At 63.0% G+C, this 20,408-nt stretch overlaps 1 protein-coding gene across 4 annotated transcripts in view; it reads left to right on the top strand.

Moving 5' to 3' along the window:
• Celsr1 (cadherin EGF LAG seven-pass G-type receptor 1) overlaps positions 1 to 20,408 on the top strand; it is a 119,677-nt gene that overhangs the window by 55,801 nt on the left and 43,468 nt on the right. For all 4 annotated transcript variants that reach the window (XM_046429457.2, XM_046429459.2, XM_046429458.2 and 1 more), the window contains exons 3-5: positions 6,620 to 6,842; positions 9,044 to 9,159; positions 10,741 to 10,829. In XM_046429457.2, coding sequence (XP_046285413.1) covers positions 6,620 to 6,842; positions 9,044 to 9,159; positions 10,741 to 10,829 — 428 coding nt within the window. The remainder of the gene's footprint in view (positions 1 to 6,619; positions 6,843 to 9,043; positions 9,160 to 10,740; positions 10,830 to 20,408) is intronic.

Raw genomic sequence — 20,408 nt, 5'->3', positions numbered from 1 at the left:
AGGAATTGTCTTTTTATTTACTTAAAAACTTGAGTTGGCACACCTTTACCTGCCTCCCTCCTGGGTGTGTCCAGCCCTGCTCACAGTCCTGAGGGCCAGGGCGGCCGGGCTCCCTGCACCCCTCTCTGCCCGCTCCTGGGGGCCCTGAGTGGTTCTCTCAGGCTCACATCAGCACCTCCTAGTCCAGGCCCTCCCGGTCCTCTCCCTGCCCTGGCTCCCCTGCCCCCTGCTCCAGAACGAGGCCGAGGCCATCAGTCGCCCCTCACCACAGATCTGACCTCTGTTGCAGGCACCACCTGCTCGAGCCCTGGGGAGCTGGGGCGTGACCAGGCCCCGGCTTTCCTTAGGTGGAAGGTCAGGGCTCTGGCGCTGCCAGCCAGGGTCGCGAGGCAGGCAGAAGGGTGTCCCCTCCCTCACCACTCACCCCAGACCTGGAGTGAAACAGGTGCCCGTGACGGTGCCCAGGCCCTGGGGCTGGGTCCCTGGCCCCTGAGCCGAGGCGACTGCCCTTGGGAATAGTTTCCGCCAGGCCCTTCCCAGCTTCTCTCTGGGGCTTTGCTTTGGCACCAGAACCCAGGGCCGAGGCCTGCATCACTCCCGCACGCGGGGTTTGTGGCCCGCTGGGGCACTGAGCTCGGTCGTCAGGTGCCCAGGTGAGCCTGGTCCGAGGTGGGGGCCAAGGGGCGCAGCAGTAATGGGGGGTGCAGGTGGTGGGAGGGGGCGTCGCGAATGACTCGGCCACGTTGGACTCCACCAGAAGGCCAGGGCGGGGGACGCCAGGTCTCATTTTGAATGAGAAGTGCTAAAATAGGAAAGTGGCATCTCACCCACAAGCAAAGGCTGAGAAGCCTCGTCCATCACCATGGTTTCCGTACGGGGGTGACCGGCTGCCGTCACGACACCTCTCTCCTCAGCTCCGCACCCAGCGCCATCAGGTTGGCAGTTTGAAGGTGGCCATGGGGGGCTCGCATGTGCTGTGGATCAGGGTCCCCAAGGCCCGGAGTGAAGTGCTCTGCTGCTCGGGGCGGTGTGTGCGCAGGGAGAAGTGTTGGCAGGTGACTGCACGGGTGACACAGGCCAGCTGTGGTGGCTGCTGTTGGAGTGTCCTTGTACATGGACACTGGAGTGGACACTGGAGCAGACCCCACCAAGGGTCCCCGGGGACCTGCATTGTGCCAGAGATGAGGCTGGCCCGGCTCATCTCAAGCCTACACTCGGGGAGCTGCCTGTCGTGAGGCCGGCCTGTGGGTGCCGCCAGTCCCTCTGCACGCCAGCCTACTTCCTGTGTGGTTGGGTTCCAGCACCTGAGTCACGTGGCTTCCTGATTCTGTGGCTTATGAGCAAGCGTCAGTCATCCATGCCTTGAACTGCGGAGGGGCTGGTGTCTCATGACCTCATCCCACAAGCACTCCCCGGGGCTGTGGATCCGGCTCCCCTCAGCCACTGCCTCCCTGCGGGCACCTGTCCAGCACCCTGCACACACAAGGTGCCCACTGTGTGCTCGACTGAACAGACACTGCAGCTGCCTCCTCAGAGCCAGGGGCAGAGAAGGAGCAGCCTGGGCTCTGTGTCCTGGCACCAGCACCTGCTCACCAAGGGGACAGGCCCCAGATGAAGACAGGGGTGGGGAGGGGACACAGGGTGGCCTCCAGTCCCTGGGAAGCCACATGCGGAACCAGGGGAGAGGACTGCAGGTGGGCCCTGTTGGGTTCCCATCACTGATAATGAGGGACAGCTCCGGGGGCTGCTGGCCGCCTGTGCTAACTGGTGGATCCCCTGGGCCTGGCGGAGGGAGGCAGGGAGGCTGGTGTGGGGAGGCTGGTGCAGAGTGGCTGGGCCTGTTCTTGATGGCCAGCCCACGGGGTGGGTGGTTCTAAGCCACTGGGACCAACACACAGAGCCCGGCAGCTTGAGAGGTTGTCTCCCGTGTCCTGTGCAGAGCAGGGCCTGTGAGGGGGGCGCCGTGGGCAAGGGCGCTGTGGGCAAGGGGTGCAGGTTGAAGGGTGTGGAGTTGGCAGGTGAGCATTGTGGGGGACCAGGGGCAGGGCTCAGGCGGGTGGCTGTGACTCAGAGCCTCACCCCAGATGGGGCCCCGAGGAGAACCAGGGGAGGGAAGGTCTGGGCTTGGGGTGCCTGGGGACCCAAGGAGAGAGGGAGTTGGGGTGATCAGGGCTGCTGGCTGGGGAGCCCAGGGCTCTGCCTCTTCCTGGCTGGTGGAGAAAAGAGCCAGGCGGTCGTCCCCAAGGAGAGGAACCACAGCCTGGGACCCAGCCTCACGTAGTAGACCTCGGGGAAGGACCCAGCAGTGTCTCAGGCCACCGTGTTGGCCGCTGTTGGAATTCTAGGACCAACACAGAAGGCCCCGAGACCCATGTCCACTCTCATTTGGAACGTGGCCTCTTTTGGAAGGAGCATCTTTCCAGACGGGAGGAGCTTAGACCTGAGATGAGGTCATCAGAGCTTAGTCTGGACCCCAAATCTAATGGCCAGTGTCTTTGTCAGATGAAGGGGAGGGGACTCCACCAGGGAAGGTGGCCGTGCTCTTGGAGCAGAAACTGGAGTGATGCGGCCACAAGCCAAGGAACCCAGGAGCCCCACCCTGAGGCTGGGAGAGCCAGAAGTATCCTCCCTGGAGCCTCCTGCAAGGCCCGGCCCCGTCCACAGCTGGGCCCGGATTCCCGCTCCAGAACATGACAGTGGTGACTGTGGTGTTGGGTTTGTGGCCGTGTGTCACACAGCCCGGTGGCAATGATGACGCTCTCTATAAAGCCAAAGAAACAAACGCTGGATCCTGGAACCAGGCCACCCTCCTCGTGGGACTGGGAATTGTCGGCCACGTATTTGAGATGGCATGGCCACCTACCTGGGGACAGGAGTGCTCCCTCTGGGGCTCACTGTGGCCTTTCTGTTGGACACCAGAGGGTTTAAGGCATCTGGGGCTCAAGTGTCCCTGAACGTGACCCCACAAGGACAGCCTAAGGGCTTGTGGCCCCGTTGCTGCGGAGACACAGCCTAGAAGCAGCAAGTCCCAGCCAGTCCTTACAGCGTGAGGGTCAGCTGTGTCCCCTGGTTGCCTTCCTTCCCCCTGTGGGCTTCGGTGGGGAGGTCCTGGGCTTCGGTGGGGAGGTCCCTGCGCTAGGATCAGAGATTGGGCAGGGCTGGGAGGACGAGGGTGTGGGCATGGAGGCCAGGGCCTTCTTCAGGGTGACTTGAAGGTTCCCGCGGCCTGGGTCCTGAGGGCTCTGGACCTGGCCGGCGAGCGCTGTGGGCAGCGTGTCCTCAGGGCTTGGCGAGCACTGGGTCTGCCTGTCCTCCTGGGGCCGTTTGTTTTGGAGAAAGTGCCTCCCGGAATGCTGCAAAGCGAACCCTCCCAGACGCCCGCGTTCCTAAGTGGCCGAGGGAGGGGTTCAGCTGAAGGCCGGGAGAAGGCAGAGTGTGCCTGTGTGTGCGCGGGTGTGCATGGGCGAGTGCCTGTGTGACAGTGTCGGGGTGTGTGGCTGTGTGTGGTGGGCATGCATGTGGGTGTGCGTGTGTGTGGCAGGGTGAGTGTGTGATTGTGCATGTGAGGGTGACACCACACATGAGACGGTGGATGTGCAGGTGTGTCAGTGTGTGTGTGTGTGTGTGTGGGAGCAGGTGCATGACTGGGTGAGAGGGTAGAGTCTGAGTGTGTGTGAGGGCTGGGCCCGGCCCGGCCTGCTGCTGGGGAGAAAGCACCCACTGGCCTGGGCCTGACCTGGAGCCCGCAGCCCCTGGGGCTCTCGCGGTGACCCCTGCTTGGTAGGGTGGGCGTTCAGCAGGTCAGCAGCCCCCCCCCCCAGGAGGCTGGTGTTTTTCTGGGCGGGGGCTAGAACCCGGGTGCCCCACCGTGGAGCCCATCCCACCCTTTTGTTTTTGAGACGGGGTCTCCCTGAGTTGCCCAGAGCCCCCCTCAGCCTCCCAGGCCCCGGGATCACAGGTGGGTGCCCCGCCGGGGGCCTCCTTGGTGTTACGAGGGTTCAGAGCGGCTGTGCGCGTCGGGGTCCCCCCTGCTCATGGAGGGGGCATGGGAGCAGAGGGGAAGAGAGCTGTGGGGAGGTGGCTCGTCCCTGTGACTGTCACCGTCTCAGATTGGCTCCTTCCGCTCTTCACACCCCGGAGGCCTTCCCTGGGGTGGGGGAGACTCCTGACTCCGTGGTTGGGACGCATCAGGCTGAGCGTGGCCTCCTGGGACCCGAGGTGGCAGGTGGGTGCTGGAACCTTCTTGGGTGAGGGGCAGGCTGCGCTGAGCGGAGCAGAGGTCGGCTGCCCGGGTCGGCCCTTCAGTGACGGCCTGCACTGGGCCTGCGGCCCCTGTGTGTGTGCCCTGAGCAGCTGCTGGGAGGGGTTGTCCCGGTGGCACTGTCCCCTTGGGTGGGGTGGCGTTGAGGGCTGAGGACGTCTGAGTGCAGGTCCCCTGAGAGCTGTTGGCACAGCCCGGCCTTGGCCTTGGGGGTGTGGCAGTCCCACAGGACTCTCCCTCACAGCTTCTGGGTCTGTTCACAGAACTGAGGGTGAGTTCCCTGCCCTCCTCCACCAGCTCGCAGTGTCTGCTGAGGGGTGAATGGGCCTTCCCACCCAGCTCCCCGAGTCCTGGCTCTGCTTGTGAGGATTAATTAGGGGTTAAGTGGGGTCACGAGGATGGGTTCAAGACAGAGTCAGTGTCTGTGTCAGAAGAGACAGAGCTAGGGTGCACCCTCTCTCCCTCCTTCCCTCTCTGCCATGTGAGGACAAGCCAGGCAGAGAGCCCCACCAACAACCCAGCTGGCCAGCACCTTGATCTTGGACTTCAGCCTTCAGACTGAGAAGTAAGGTCTGAGACATCTGACTTAGTTCATTTTGTATTGCTGTAACAAATTACCGGAGACTGGGTACTTTAAAAAGGAAACAGGTTTATTTAGCACAGTTCTGGGGCCTGAAAGTCCAAGGTTGGGTGGCCCCATATGTTTGGCTTCGGGTGAAAATCTGGCCATGTCATAATATGGCAGATGATGTCACGTGGACCAGGTGTGAGCAGCCACACAGTAAGAGAGTAGCTGGGGAATCCACGCTGGCTTGATAGCCACCCACTCCCAAGTACCAGTGACCTGATCACCTCTCACAAGGCCCCCTTCTTGTGGGTGGGCATGTGAGCTCATGTAGAGGGCAGTTTGGAAATGTCTCCCAAAATGTCATCGAGCTACCCTGTGACTCAGCACAGCCGGGGGTTTTCTCTAGAGACTCGGAACACGAAGGTTTATGTACAAGGAGGTTGGAAAGGAAAAGATTTCTGCCACTGAGGAAACCACAGGCTGGGGCTGGGGCTCAGTGGTAGAGCACTTGACTCGTGCGTGAGGCCCCGGGTTCAACCCTCAGCATCACCTAAACAGTAAAATAAAAGTGTTGTGCCGTCCACAGCTAACCGTAAACCGCCTGCATGGCCATTGGTGGGAACAGGTGGCTTGAGTTCTGATGCCACCAGTACCAGGCAGCCCTTGAGGGTCAGCTCCAGCCGCCTGGCTGGGGCGGGGGCTCTGGCTTTTCCCTGGCAGAATGCGTTAGAAGCTGCTGGCCACGCCGCGTGCCCGGCTCCTGTGCCCTGATCTTTAGTAGATGAACGGGACACTATTTTTAAAAAATGCATTCACTTTAAAATCAACGACCCGGGAAGAGGCTGCTGGGTGGTTCTCCTGTTATGTGAAGGGTCTCTGGTCAACGTCCCTCCCTGCAGAGGTGAAGGAGGCAGGTGCACTGGGGTCATCACCCCCACGGGGGAGGGAGCACCACCCAGGCCGCTGGCCCACACGGCTGTTGGTCCGGACACCAGCTGTGCTGAGGGTTAGCGAGCCCGGGGCCCTCCTGGCTGGGGCCTTCAGGAGATAGGTGGTCGGCTGTAGGCACCCCCAGGCTCTCTGGAAAAGCTTCTGGAACCATCCTGAAGCAGGGGCCTTAGGCTGTGGGGTGCTGCCCACCCGCAGGGAGGCCATGAGCTGGTGGGAGAGACAGATGTCATCGCCAGGTCGGAACCTGGTGTTGGCTGGTCTGGGCGAGGGGTCTGAGGGCCAGCAGGGAGGACGGGCATCCGGAAGCCCCTGAGGAGGGGCCCTGGGCCCGGAGCTTGTGGCACGTCCCTGAGTCCTGGGCAAGGCACAGATGTGGTCAGCACTGCCCAGGTGCAGGGGTGGGGAGGGCTGGGAGCCCCTGTATGTCTGCACAGTGGGGCGTTGAGCTCAGCCCACAAGTGCCTGGGGTCCCGCGCTGCCTGTCCACCACCCCGCGCTCCCCAGGGCCCAGCAGGCCTCCTTCCTGACCCCTCAGTGAAGACCTCCCAGGTGCACATTTAGAAAACCCCATGCTCCCCACCCTGTCCTCAGCCACCTGGGAGCTGGGGGCTGCCGATGGACCAGGAGACCACTGAGCAGGACCCAAGCCCCTGGCAGCAGCTGCTTCACGGCCTGGGCGCTGGGCACTGGGCGCTGGGCACTGGGCACTGGGCGCTTGCCCCGGGGGCCCTCCTCTGCTCCTGCTGGTCTTTCCCTGATTTGCTGCACTGTGGGCCCTCTGAGGCCCGTTGCTGTCCCTCGGCCTCCCGTAACCTCTCGCCTCTGCCTCTCGTCCCCAGGGGACCACTGCCAGGTGAACGCCCGCTCCGGCCGCTGTGCCAATGGCGTGTGCAAAAATGGAGGCACCTGCGTGAACCTGCTCATCGGCGGCTTCCACTGCGTGTGCCCCCCGGGCGAGTACCAGCGGCCCTACTGCGAGGTCAGCGCCAGGAGCTTCCCGCCGCGGTCCTTCGTCACCTTCCGCGGCCTGCGCCAGCGTTTCCACTTCACCATCGCCCTCGCGTGAGTGCCCTGCGCGCCCGGGCTCCCCGCCTTCCTAGAGCAGGTGTCCCGGGGTCCCACCTGGAGGGGGGCGTGCCGTGCAGCCAGAGCTGCCTGACTGACGACGGCCCCCTGTGTGCCTCCTCTGTGCCTGGCAAGGTGGGCTCACGAGGCGCTGCCTGGGGCCTGGTGTGCGGCCCTGCCTCTGCCCAGTCCCTGCCCTCTGCCCAGAAGGCCGTCCCCACAGCACAGCCTCCAAATGAGGGCCCCACCACTCTGCGGGGTCCCCTGTGCGGGTGATTCAAGCAGGGCTCCCGCGAGCTCCCCCACGTCAGAGGAGCCCCGTGTCTCTGGAAAGTGCTGTGGACTGTGACTTGAGTGAGTTTGGGGCATGTGTGTGGACCCATAGTCGGGGCCACCTGCCACCTGGGTGTGACCAGCAGCCCTCATGACGACTGGCACACTGAGCTGCAGGAGGGCACCCCCACTGGAGGCCGACCTCAGAGGTGACCGGGCCTGGTTCCAGAGGGTGGCCGTGGGGGCCAGGGAGGTGCTGGAGGCTGACACAGGAAGTCTTTTGGCTCCTGACACAGAGCAGGTGAAAAGCAGCAGTGTTTAGCTGAGTGTCCCCCAGGCAGGGTGACGTCCCCAGGCAGGGTGACGTCCAGTAGCCGTCACGCTTAGCTTTTCTAGACTGTTACGGAGGATCATTCATGGACCCTTGGCCTGAGTGACTTCAGCCGTGAAGCACGAAAGCCCCCCAGGCCCGTCCCAGGCCCGTCCCGCGGGGACTGTGGTCCTGGGGCTGGCGCCGGGGCCCCTCTTGTACCCAGCCAGGCCCCACTGAGCAGGCAGGTGCGGCCTTGGTTTCAGGTGGCCTCTGTGCGAGTGCCGGGCCCCGCGGCCGCTCCCAGCAGCCTCTCCCCGACTCTGTCCTGTCCTCTTGGGGCCCCTGCGGCCTCGGGGTCTGTTTCCCGGCGTTTCTGCTTCTGCCCGCATTGTCCCCCCGCCCCCACCCCGGGCCCGGGCCCCTTCTGCCCGTGTCCAGTGTGGCAGGGCCCTTTGCCGGCCGTGTGCCAGCCCCAGGCCAGCACAGTGAAGCCTGCGGAGAACCAGGTGCACCCACAGCCGCCACGCCACGCGGCACCCGCTCACTCCCAGGCCCAGTGTCCAGCGTGCTGTGGGCCTTGCCCCTGTTGTGCCAGTCCTCGTTCTGGCAGCTGCCCTGAGCCCATGTGGACGGGGCTGTGTCCACTCAGGGAGAGACCGAAGCGAGTGTGCGAGGCTGGCGCAGGCTCCCACGCAGGACGGACGGCACAACCCGGGGCTGAGGGAGGGCTCGGGGGCCAGGTCTGGTGGGCGGCTACCCCAGCACCCCAGGCAGGAGGGGCTTCTGAGGGGACGGCCCTGCTCGGGTGACAGGTCTGCCGTGTCCCCGCGTCCCTTGGTCCAGTCCCACCTTGGCCATTCGAGGATTCAGTGTGTTCTCCATAGCACAGTGTGGACCAGAGGGCACCAGGATGTGACAGAGAGGAGAATCACAGTCCCTCCTCTGCAGGACGGATGGCACACCCTGCAAGATCACAGGGTCTTGCTTTCTTATCAACAAGCAAATAAATAAATAGGGTGATTTCAGAAATGAACAAAAGAAAGTGATAGACTGTTAGAGCAGAGGCGAGATTGAGCTAAAGTTGGTGAGGGAAGGTGCGATTGATCAACCCCTGAGCCACCTGCAAAGCCAGGGAGGATTGTAATGGGCAGAGGGAGCAGCAGGTGCAAGGGCCCTGGGGTCCTCTTAACCTGTAACCTATATTCAGGAGCAGAAAGACATGGGAGAGGTGATGGGGGCTCAGAGGAGGCCTGAGGTGTTCCTTCAGCTCCAGTGTCCCTGTGTGCGCAGGGGCTTGGGGACTTGGGGATCTCTCTCCAGTTGCAGAAGACACGTTGTGTGGTGTGTTCTCTGTCCAAAACGTGTATGGCTGGCGTCTTGGCCACATGTCACCCTTCTAGCCCACGGGGGGACTGTGACGGGCTCACGTTCAGCAGACTGTCCTCACCAGGGTCCCCCACGTTCCAGTTGACCAATCAGGCCATCAGCTGCGGCACCAGGGTCCTCCCTGAGCTGTGGCCCTGGGCTTGCCCTCCTGGGCCAGCCCTGCCCCTCCCCAGTGGCCCGATGGCCCCGGGACCTTTGTCATGTGACGTGGCCTGCTGCCCCGCAGGTTTGCCACCCAGGACAGGGACGCCCTGCTGCTCTACAACGGCCGCTTCAACGAGAGGCACGACTTCATCGCCCTGGAGATCGTGGATGGGCAGGTGCAGCTCACCTTCTCAGCAGGTAGGCCCCTCGTCCCGCGGCGCCCCCAGGCTGCTCACCCCATGGACCTGAATCTGTGTCCAGGGACCCACCTTACGGAAGAAATCCCGAGGGCACAGCTGCTGGTCACAGTGTCACTCGCGGTGCCGGCAGTAGGGGGGCCGCTCCCGCTTCCCAGATGGGGGTCATTCGGAGGCGTGGGCTGCGTCTGCAGCTGAGTGTGGTGGTGCGCGGTGCAGGGGCTGAGCCCAGGTGCCAGGCAAGACTTCACCACCGAGCTGACCCAGCCCTGCAGACCAAAAGTTGACAAAGACATCAAAGGAGTGTCCTGCTGGTAGAGTCTAGAGGCCCCTGGCCATTCTGGTCTGTTTTTCTGGCACAGATGATGAGATAGCCTGCTTTCCATCGCTGTGACACAGACCTGAGATAAATAGCTGATGAAGAGGAGAGGTTCCTAGTTGGTTGGACCCATTGCTTCTGGGCCTGTGGTGGTTCCATACTTCATGGTAGGGGCACCTGGCAGGAGAGACCCTCATCTCCTGGCAGACAGGAAGCAAAGGGCAGGGGACACGCAAAGGCACGCCCCAGTGTCCCAGCCTCCACCCACGAGGCCCCCTCTGGAAGGTGCCACCACCTCCTAGTATCGCAGTGACGGGACCAAGCATCCATACGTGGCCTTGGGGGAGAGTGAGGTCCTGAACTCAGCAGGTGATTTTAGGGTGCGCTGTGTCCCTGGCAGCCCCCCAGGACAGCCCAGAGGTGCTGCGCTTTGGAGCCCTGGTCCCGACTCCCACGTGTAGAGTTGGAGGCCAGGACCTGATTTCATGTGGATAACAAGTAGGGACACCCATGACACCAGCCGGCTGTCAGGGACGTGGCCACCTCTGCAGGCTCGAGGGGGAAGTCGCTGCTCCCCAGACCCTGCCCCTCTCTCCAGAATGTCCTGTGGTCCCCTGGGGAAGGCAGTCCCTGCTGGGGGCCTGACATGGCCCTCCTTGCCCTTTGTGCAAGTGATGTCCCTTCCTCCAGCTGCCCGTAGCCAGCACCTCACCGGGACTCTCCACGGGTTCCAAAGGTGCAGTTGCCCGGCACCACCTCCTGAGGCCGGTCTCCTGGGAGAGTGATGGCCTCAGTGCCCCAGGACCCAGGTGTGAAGGGGACATACTCAGGACCTCAGGATGTGTCCTGTGGCTGGGAAGGCGCTGGCAGTTGTCACTAAGTGACAGAGGAGGAGACAGCCGTGTGTCCTCGGTGCTGGCCACTGCCGTGGCACAACTCTCAGAGGAGGGCAAGGCCCTGTGCCGACCGCGGGGCACGCCGTGGTGCTGGGGCCTCCGCGTGGACTGCGTGCGCTTTCCCTGAACCAAGAGATGAAGGAGGGTGCTTCTGTGATCAGAAAAGAAACACGGGAGCAGGCCACTGGGGAAGTGGGCCTGGGAGGGCCATCTCCTGGGGTCCCCCCCCCCCGTGCCCTTCGAGGTTGGGGTGGAGCCCCCTTGGCGAGGGGAGGGAGCACGTGCGTCTGTCCAGCAGCCTGGAAGCCGCCGAGGTCCCCGCGAGGCCCTGCTCACCTGCCTTCTCTCCGGTCGTCCCCTGGTGCAGGTGAGACCACCACCACAGTGGCGCCGCAGGTCCCTGGAGGCGTGAGTGACGGGCGGTGGCACTCGGTGCAGGTGAAGTACTACAACAAGGTAGGACCCGCAGCCTCCGCGGCTGGGCTGCCACTGGGCCGGGTGACGTTCCTGTCTAGGACAGTCGTTCTCTGAAATCTAAAAGCAGGTGGTGTCGGGAAGCGACGCCCCTCCCTGTGCTGGTCGGCAGGAGGCGGGACAGGGACCCGGAAGCACATGACGCCAGGGCGGGAACAGAGCCGCAGCTGCGGTCCCTGCTGTTGAAACTCCCAGCCGCGGGGACGCAGCCCCGGCCTGGGCCGATTCCTGGGCACTGTGGAGGGGGTGTCCGGTCGGAGGCCCTCCCTCCTGAGAGGCCACAGAGGGAGGGGGTGATTTTTGATTTCTCCTCCCTGGGTGGTGTCACCTCCCGCTGTGGCCTGAGGGCACTGTGCCCACCTTGCCCCTGCCTCTCGCTCTTTCCTCCCCTGATGGTCATTGCTGTCCCTCTGCCTCCCAGGGCTGCCCCCCGGACATCCCATCATGTTCCAGTGACCCCAGACAGGTTCCAAGAGGTGGTCCTGCATGGTGGCCACAGGTCTCCTACTGTCCCTGGCTGTGGTGGTGCAGTGCAGGCTCTGCAGCCTCCTCCGTGACGAGGAGGGCCCAGGGGACAGGCTGCTGGCACCTGGGCTGCTGTGTGCCGGGGACATGGAGGAGGGCAGGTGGCAGTGTCTGTGGTCTGGCTGCTGCAGGCCCCGGAGCTCCTGCTGCCCTCCCCCCACTGGGGCCACGGTGCCTGGCAGGCCACGGTCACCTGAGGAGGAGCCGGGCGGGCTGGGCAGGGGAGGCGGGTGCCTCTGCCTGTGGCGTCCATCTGGCCTCGGTGTCCTGTGTCAGGGGCTGGAATCTTGTCATGACTGGGACAGTCACAACTGTGTACCGGGTGCCTGCCTGCATGCAGGGGTCGTGTGGCCTTGGGGAGGCAGGGATGGCGTCGCCCTGTGCCCTCCCCAGCCCCTTCCCCAGGGCTGGGGTGGAAAACCTGGTCTGGGCTCTTCTTCGATGCATCTTCACCCACGATGCGCCTTCCCCAGTGGCCATCCCAAGGTTCTCCTTCCCGTCTCAGCTGCTCTGAAGAGCAAGCTCCTACCTTTCTGCAGGGTCCCCAGGACCCCCGCGGGAACGGGTGGGTCCTGCTCCCCCCACCCAGGAGAAGGTCCGTCCTGTGGCCCTTTTCTCTCCATGTGGGGCCTAAAGGACAGCCACCCCCTGGGCACACAGGTGAGAGACGGCTCCCTGTCGCAGGACACTGGAACCCCCTGGAGGAGGGGTGGGTCCCCACGTCCCCACTGAGTGTCCCCTGAGCTCAGCGACTGTTCTGCCTGACGCCAGGCCTGGGTCTGCTCCGGCAGGGAGCCCAGACAGACCAGGCGCTCCTGCTTCCTGTCCAGGTCATCTAGACGGCTTTCCTAGGTGCAGCAGACCAGGGAGCCCAGGAGCAGGTGCAGAGCCCCACGGGGCAGGCACACCTGGCCGGGGCGAAGACCAGGGTGCCACAGCCCGGCTGGCTGGGCAAACTAACAGGGGGGTGACGAGCAACTTGTGTAGACTGATACAGCAGGAGTGGGAGCCGTTTATTGTAGGACAGGAGGGGTATATGTACATTCCACACAGCTTATCTAATTAACATAAACTAGATACAGCAGCCAACCAATAAGGAATCTCCACACTTAATGGCTCGCTGGCGTTACTTCACAAACCACTCCCTCTGGCAAAATGCCAGGCGCCATCCTGACTTGTTTACAGACCCTAACACCGGGGGTCTGTGGTTTTCCCACCCACATATGACCTGGCTTTTGTCCTGGTTTTGCACACGCCCCTTGCTGGCCCCTGGCCCCAGGGCTGACACATTTCAAGAGTATCTGCTGGGCCACCTGGATGTGCCCCTGGAGCCCTGGTCTTCCCGTGGGCACAGGCTCGTCGGGGGGGCAGAAGGCATGGTGGGCCCCGGGCTGCACACATCAGGACCACAGCAGTCGCCACCCACGGGCGCTTTCCCTCCTGCCTGTTCCAGAATCATCCAGGCCTCAGGCTGTCTGCGGGTGGGGTGAGTGGGGGAGGCCGAGTCAGCCTCGGTTCCCCCGGGCACTGACGGACACACCTGATAATGACCACAGCAGTGTCGTGTCCAGCGGTTGAGTAGGCCTGGGCCCTCTGCCCAGGCGCTAGTTCACCTCTTGGCCTGTTCTAACACCAGGCGCGTCAGCCAGGCCCCCGCCTGCCCCCGCCTGCCCTCCCAGGCAGCTCTTCAGAGTGAGCACACCTCGCAGAGGCCCCCGGAGTCCCTGGGGAAGAGGCCCCGGAGTCCCTGGGGAAGAGGGACCTCGTCAGGCAGGAAGGTCAGCGGGGGGCTGGGTTCCCTGGCCACACCTCCCTGTGCAGGGCTGGTCCGTCAGCTGGTCAGCGGCTCCCAGCACAGCCCTGGCCCGGCTGTCCCTCTCTTGCCTGAGGCTGCTTTGGGGAGGACACCTAACAGCCTCACATTGCTGTTAGGCTCCAGCGTGTGGCTCCAGTGGGCCCCACAGTGGGAAGCTCACGGGGACCGGGAGCCACCGTCGTGGGGGGCCATGCGTTCCTACGTGGCTTCTCTCAGAGCTGTGGCTCTTACCTGTCCAGGTGCAGAGATGTCCTTGGAGTGCCCGGGGCCGGGCAGGACTGTCAGGCTGTGGCAGTTCCCAGGGAAGGAGGGAGGGCTGCCGGCCCCACGTCAGGATGTGCTAGGGACACTGGGCAGAGGGACCTGAAGAGGTGGCTTTCCCTGCTGGCTTCACGCTGTCATCAGTGCCAGGGCTCCTGTCCCCTGGTCACTGGCTCAGGACAAAGCCCAGGGTCCCCAGAGTCTGACTGCGTGGGCTTTCAGCAGAGGGCAGCCCCTGCAGCCCCTTCCCCACGCGCTGGCCATGCCGAGGGGCCGCGGGCTGCCCAGGCGCCCTCCTTCCTGAGAGCCTCGGCCCGTGCTGTCGCTGCAGCTGGGTTCCTTCTGGGTTGTGAAGAAACTGTGTTTAGGAGGGTGGGCCTCCAGCCCTCCAGTGGGAGGAACGCTGGGCATGGGCCGTCCAGTGCCCTCCCTGCCCTCGCGCTGACCGCCCTCCCAGCACACTTCCGCCTGACTCACGTCTGCTGTGGTGGGCTCCGTCCTGGACGTGCTGGGTGCAGGAGCTCCCTCCTGCTCCGAGGCCACCCACCTCCTGCCTGGGCAGCTTCAGGGACCCTCCCTGTGTGGGCTGGTGGGGGGCCTCGGAGCCTCCAGGCTGGCTTACTGGTCAGGGTTCCCTTGGGAACCGATGGAACATGCGGACGGGATGACCCCAGCAGGGTTTATTTACAAAGGGACGGGCAGGCTGTGGGTATCAGCCAGGGGCGGTGTGGACCCAGGGCTGGTGGCAGGGGCAGCAGAGGTGTGACGACCCTCAGTTCTGGAGGTACAAGCACAGTGGGCAGGTGGACTGGAAGGAGAGGGTGGTGACCTGAAGCCAATCCAGAAGGCTGTGACCCTCATCAGTGAGGGATGCAGCGGGGGGACCTCTGGCGCCCTCCATCCGTCTGTCCTCCTCCGGGGCTCCCATTGGCTGAGGCCCTCCAGAAGCCAGAGGCCAGGGAACCCTCCCTCCCTCCCCAGGTGGGAGCTGGCAAAGTCGGGATCTTTTTCTTTCTGCTTGATGACATTGTAAACGAGAAGACCTGTCCATCTCATTCACCTTCCACCAAGCCCGAGTGTTGGGGGCGGACCTTGTTCCGGGAGACCTCTGCCTGCCTGTTGAGCTCTGCCCACCTGCTCCCGTGGCCACCAGGGAGGTGATCTGGAGTCTCTGTGGCCATCGCCTTTTGGCCCACAAACATTCTCCCTGGGTCTTTTGTGAAAGACGGTTGAGAATTTCAGCCACCTGTAAACATTGGCTGAAAAGCATTTGAAATTATTTCTTCACACTGAGACTCAAGTCTGCCGTCTGGCTTCTTCTCAGTGCTGCTCTAGCATCACCCCTCAGCCACACACACCTGGGTGTGTGTTCTGGGAGCAGAGGTTGCCCCGTGCAAACAGCTCTGGGCGGGCGTCTCTTCCCCTCCTGGACTGGACGGCCCCTTCCAACCATCACTGGGCAGTTGTTCCTCACTGAGGACCTCTGGTGGCCGTCTGTGGAATTACGTCAATACCCCTTGCCTGGCTGCAGCGTGGGGCTGGGGCACAAGCTATCCATAGGCTCCTGGGGAAAGGACAGCCCCTGCCCGCCTTGGCCAGGCACCATGGAGTGTCCTCCAGGGCCAGACGTGCCTGCCTGGGTTTCCCAGGACCGCTCCTGGCTGATGAGAAGCGTGGACAAGCTGAGGAGGGATGTAGGCCTGGCTCGGACACTTGGGCAGGCGGCCCCGGGGGCCTGGGGTGTGGTGGGCGGGTGTGGGCAGTGAGTGGGCTGTAAGGCAGGGCCAGGTCTGTGGGGGCTTGCATGAAGAAGGGATTCAGGAGGAGGGGCACGGGCACCTCGCACTACTGGTATTTGGGGTTGGATGATTCTTCTTCTGGAAGGGCCTGCATTGGGTGGTATCCCTGGCCACTAGCTGAGAGCCACCAGTTATAGTGGAAACCAGAATGTCCCCAGTCAATGTCAAATATCCTCCGAGGGACATTTGCTCTGCTGGAGAAGCACTGGGCTGGAGGGGTGAATCAGCAGTGGGAGGCTCAGATGACGGGGACGGGATGGTCGAGGCTTGAAGGCAGCCTGGACGTTCTGGTGCAGGTTGTCTTCAAGGGCCAGAGGCATTCAGAGGCCCTGCCTGGGGGCCATCACTGTAGTGGCCGTGGTTCCCCTGGTGGTCACGTGAGCTAGGGAGGCCTGCTGTCTGTAGGGTGCGTGGCCTCCTTGCCCAGCCTGGCCTCTCTGGGCCCAGGCAATTCCAAGATGGCATGGGGCGGTCTTTGGTGCAGTCTGAGTGTGTTCATGGGGACACGGTGGCCACGGATGGGATGTGCTGCTCCCCTCTGCACTGGGATCTCGGCTTCTGAGGGAGCAAAGGATCCCCGGGCTCCAGGTTTTCGTGACTGCGGGGTGACCTCTAGATGTGGTGTCCTTAGGAGTTGCTCACCCTGGCTGGAGTGTGCACCCTTTGCTTATCTGCCTTGTTTTTCCTGCATGTGAAACCCCAAGGTTCCCAGGACTGCCACTCTGACCCCGGCCCCTGGCGCCTGGAGCCGTCTTCCCGGGGGCCCTGTAGATGCGCCACCTGGTGGCCTAAGAGCCGTGTGGCCTCCCTGGTGACCCCCTGCACCTGTTCCCTCCCCTCCACTTCCGTCTTCCTGGCTTCATCAGACATTCATGGAGGGCCTGCCACATGCCAGGCAGTAAAATCTCTTCTGGCAGTAAAATCCTGTTACCTGCTGGGTGCGGTGGTGCACGTCTGTGATCCCAGCAGCTCAGGGGGCGGACGCAGGAGGATGGCAAGTTCAAGGGCAGCCTCAGCAACTCAGTGAGACCCAACTCAAAATAAAAAATAAAAAGGGCTGGGGAGGGGCTGGGGCTGGGGCTCAGCGGTGGAGCGCTCGCCTAGCACGTGTGAGGTCCTGGGTTCCATCCTTAGCACCACATACAAATAAATAGAGTAAAGGTATCGTGAAAAAAATTCTTAAAAAAGGAGGGTCTGGGATATGGCTCAGAGTAGCCCTGGTTTCAATTCCTGGTACCAAAAACCTCTCCAGACCAATGTCCCTCCCGACATCGACTCCTGTTCACGTAGATGCCCCTGCATGTGTGTTTAAAGGGTCTGGATTCATAAGGGCTCCAACTGGGGACAGGTGGCCTCAAGTGGCTGAATGGCTAAACAGCAGGTTGGTCCACACTGGGGTCGTGGAACACTACTGAGCAGTGGGAAGGAGTGCACAGCTGAGCGCCAGACGTGGGCACATCTCCAGAGACTCAGGCGCATGAGAAAGGCCCATCGCATAGGTGCCACCCTCGGGCTTCATTAGTGTCCTTAGAGTGACGCGGTGATAAGGATGGAGCACGGGTACCTTTCTCAGGGGGGCAGGGGATGCTGCAGGAGGGGACGTCCTTGACATCAGCGTGTCGTCTGGGCTTGGCCCCACCCTGTGGTGGGATCAGGTGGAGGGAAGGGAACTGTTAGTTTGACAGTTGTGTGTGCGAAAGTGAGCTCACATCACTGAACAGAGAAATTTAAAGGGTACAGGAACACACGCTGGTGTGTGCGTATTATTCTTCTGAAGGTGTCCCTGTCCTCTCCAAAAACATGAGCCTGTTCAGAGCATCCATCAAGATGGCCTCTGCTGGGCCACAGTCCACCCCACGGTGTGGCGTCTTAACCTCTGATAGTTATCCATCCACTGGATGGAGTAGCGTGGCCCCTGGTTCTTCCTGTCTGTGTAGTTCAGCGGGCCCTTCTAGAACAGCCTCGCTCCTGTGCCCAGGGTGTTAGAGGTGGCTGTCGGGGTCTGTCCTCTGGCAGGCTGTCCAGGCTGTCCACGAGGCTGCCAAGGTGGACTGGTGCTTGCCGGGGCTCCTGCGTGTCACCCCTGCTCGGGTTAGAGTCTGATCATGTGGCTGGCCTCTAGGTCTGAGTGATGGGCTTGTTGGCAGGAGCCCGAGTCCCAAGGCTGTGGTGGGCAGAGACGTGCCCCTGAGTTGCGAACAGGCAGGAGACATCGGGTCAGGCGTGTGAGAGCCATTTCAGCCTCAAGTTTTCTGTTTCTTTAGGCCATCAGGTTAAAACTGTGCGAGGTACAAAGAACTAAACGTCTGTGAAGTTAATTGAGCGTTGTGAGACCCTCCCGGGTGCGGGCTTATCGTCTCACCCACCCTGCCCGGGCCAACAGAGGGGGCGCGAGGTGTTTCATGGGAGCGTGTGGGATGCACCCCGGGTTCAGCGACCATAGCGGTGGGCTTCCTACTTGTGCAAGCCCCTCTCCCGGGCCAGGCGGGGATTCCATAAAGATCGGGTATCGACATTTCCGTCAGGTGACATTCCACCAGTCCTGGGGGATCACGGGGTGGTTCTGAAAGGGCTTATCCTTCATCTCAGGCTCGGAATGTTAAATGCCTCCCTTGAAGCCGAGCACAGCAGGTAATCAAAGCCCGCGGAGGGGCCCCGAGTGGCTGGCAGCAGTGAGAGGAGAGCGTGGTGCCCAGCTCTGCACAAACAAGACCTCATCAGATGGAGACAGCCACCTGCCATGGAGAAGTGCAGCCCCACCCTGGGGCCTTCGTGTCCCAAACCCTGTTGTGGAAAGTCACCGGGGCTGGGCGGCTCTTCGTGGGGTGCTTCCTGTCTGGCTGGTGGCCACTCTTCCCTCCAGTCTGTCTCACCGTCCCAGCCCACCCCCTCCACGCGCACCCAGGGCCTTGGTGTGCAGGGTCCTCCCAGGACCCCTGGCACTGAGCAGTGTGCCCTGACGGACGCCCACCCGGTGCCCACTGGGAGGAGGAGGCCCAGGCCGTCTTCACCCGCTGCGTGTCCGGGGCTCTCATGGAGTTGCCCAGGGCCGTGACGTGCCCCCACCCGTCCCTCCCCGACTTCCTCCCCCCTCTTTGCTCTTCTGCCCACAGCACTTGCTCCCCGCCCCCCACCCACCACCAAGCAGCGTCTCGGTGGCCTGCAGACAGGGAGGAAGGGGCGGCCCAGAGAGATGGCCCAGGCGACAGGAGGCCCGGGGTCGCTGCCCGGACTGGGGACAGAGAGGGCCTGAGGCCCTGGCAGCAGCCCAGGGCTGTGTCAGCGTGTGCGTGTACAAGTGTGCAAGCTTCTGTGTGTGTACAGAGTGTCTTCCGGTGAGCGTGCATATACTTGTGTGAGTGCAAAGGTGTGCATGTGCACACACCTGGGTAGGGGTGTGAGTGTGCATGTGCAGCGAGCATGAAGGAGCACATGTGTGCAGTGAGTGTGACAGGGCGTGTGCGCACTTCTGAGCTGGGCGGTGGCTCCTTAGAAGCTGACCTGCTGGGCGTCCTCTTCCCCAAGCGCCACCTTTCTTCCTGGGACACGGGCGGCCTGACTGTGCTGGCCAGTGCCCGATGGTGCCCCCTCTGCTTTGTTCCTCTGGCTGGGACTTTGGTGTCTCCCACGTGTGGTACCTGAGGTCCGCCGTGTGGACGAGGAGGACCAGGTTGCCTCCCTTGGCTTCCCAGGACGGTGCTGTGTCTCGCCTAAGACCCGACGCGGCCTTCGGTTGTGCGGAGCGAGGCTCCCACCTCGGGGAGGGCCTGCTGGGCGGCAGGGCCGGCCCCTCCGTGGGCCCCGGGGCTCCTGCTGGGACCTGGGTCGGGCTCGTGGGCCGAGCACTGGGCCTGTTGGGCCTTTTCCAGAGCAGGTCGTGGGGTGGCGACCCCGAGCCCCCCGGGGCACGGGCCTGCTCAGGACCTCCTGTGCCTGCTCAAGCTGCCCCATCTCTGAGCTCTCTGCCCCGGGAGGGGACAGGTACCGTTTCTGTCTTTGGCAAAATTAGTGAAAGCCCAGGCGGCCTCCTGGCCCGGGGGGTGGAAGGTGTGGTGGTCTGGAGGCCTTCTAAGGTGACGTTCTGGCCCCCTGGGTCCTAGTGAGCACCAAGCAGCTGTCGTCCCATCGCCCTGGGCGACCAGCGGCAAGGGAGAGGGAGAGCCGTGCCCTGGGGAGGCTTCAGTAGCGTGGACCCGGGTGTGCAATCACACCCCCTACCCCTGCCTCTTTTTTCTTTAAAGATGCAAAAAAAAAACCAAACACCCTTTATAGTTCAGAGCAGGAGCTTTCCGACAGCCGACAGCCGAGGGCTGGGGAGAAGGGCCGCTGCCCATGCCGGCCGCCCCGAGCCCACCGCGCTCTGTCTCCTGTGAGAAAACAGTGCTGCAGACCCGCGGCCCCTGCCCCGTTCTCCACGCGCTCACTCCCCCCAGGAGGGCTGCTCTGGTTCCCACAGGGTCCTGGCGCCCAGGGAAGCACGTGTCTTTCCACGGGGTCAGGAAGTGGACCCCTGGCTTTCAGGAGGGGGAGCTCCTGCGCCCCACTGACCGTAGGCCCTTGCTGCTGACCCTCACTGGCAGTGGGGTGAGGTGGCACGGCCAGCCCCGCCAGACACTCTGCGGGGTCTCAGATCCTGTGTCATCGTGTTCCCAGGAGTCCTCAGGGGCTGGGCACTTGCCCACGATCTGGAACTGTCCACTGGGCTCAGGGCCCGTGTCACCTGCCCATGTCAATAGCAGGTGGTGGAGTCGGAGCACCGGGCCCCTCTGAGCCAGGGCTGTGTGGGGTCACTGGACCTGCTACTCAGCCTGGCGGCAGGCCAGCAGCCTGATGGCCCGTGGGACCTAGGTGGGACGAAGATGAAAGGGATAAAACGAGGGTAGCCATGGTGCCAGGCTCCAGACCCGAATCCCACCTCCACACACTGAGCATGAACACTCCCAAGTAGCCCCCTGCCTCACCGCAGGTCCACGCATGGCCCCTCCTGACCCAGGGCAGAGAAAAGGACCCAGGAAGACTGTGGTCAACAAGGAGATGTCCCTGTAATTCACGATTTCAGGGTCTGACGACTGGGCCCCTGTGCTCCTCCTGACAGAGCCCTCTGCGGTCCTCAGAGGCTTCAATCCACAGAGCAGAAGAGTGGAACCCACGGGGAAAGCA

The sequence above is a fragment of the Marmota monax genome, unplaced genomic scaffold (genome assembly GCF_021218885.2).
Source record: "Marmota monax isolate L192 unplaced genomic scaffold, Marmota_monax_Labrador192_F-V1.1 WCK01_AAM20220418_F8-fsc00051, whole genome shotgun sequence".
Classification (NCBI taxonomy): domain Eukaryota; kingdom Metazoa; phylum Chordata; class Mammalia; order Rodentia; family Sciuridae; genus Marmota; species Marmota monax.
This window is presented reverse-complemented; position numbering and strand designations above follow the sequence as displayed.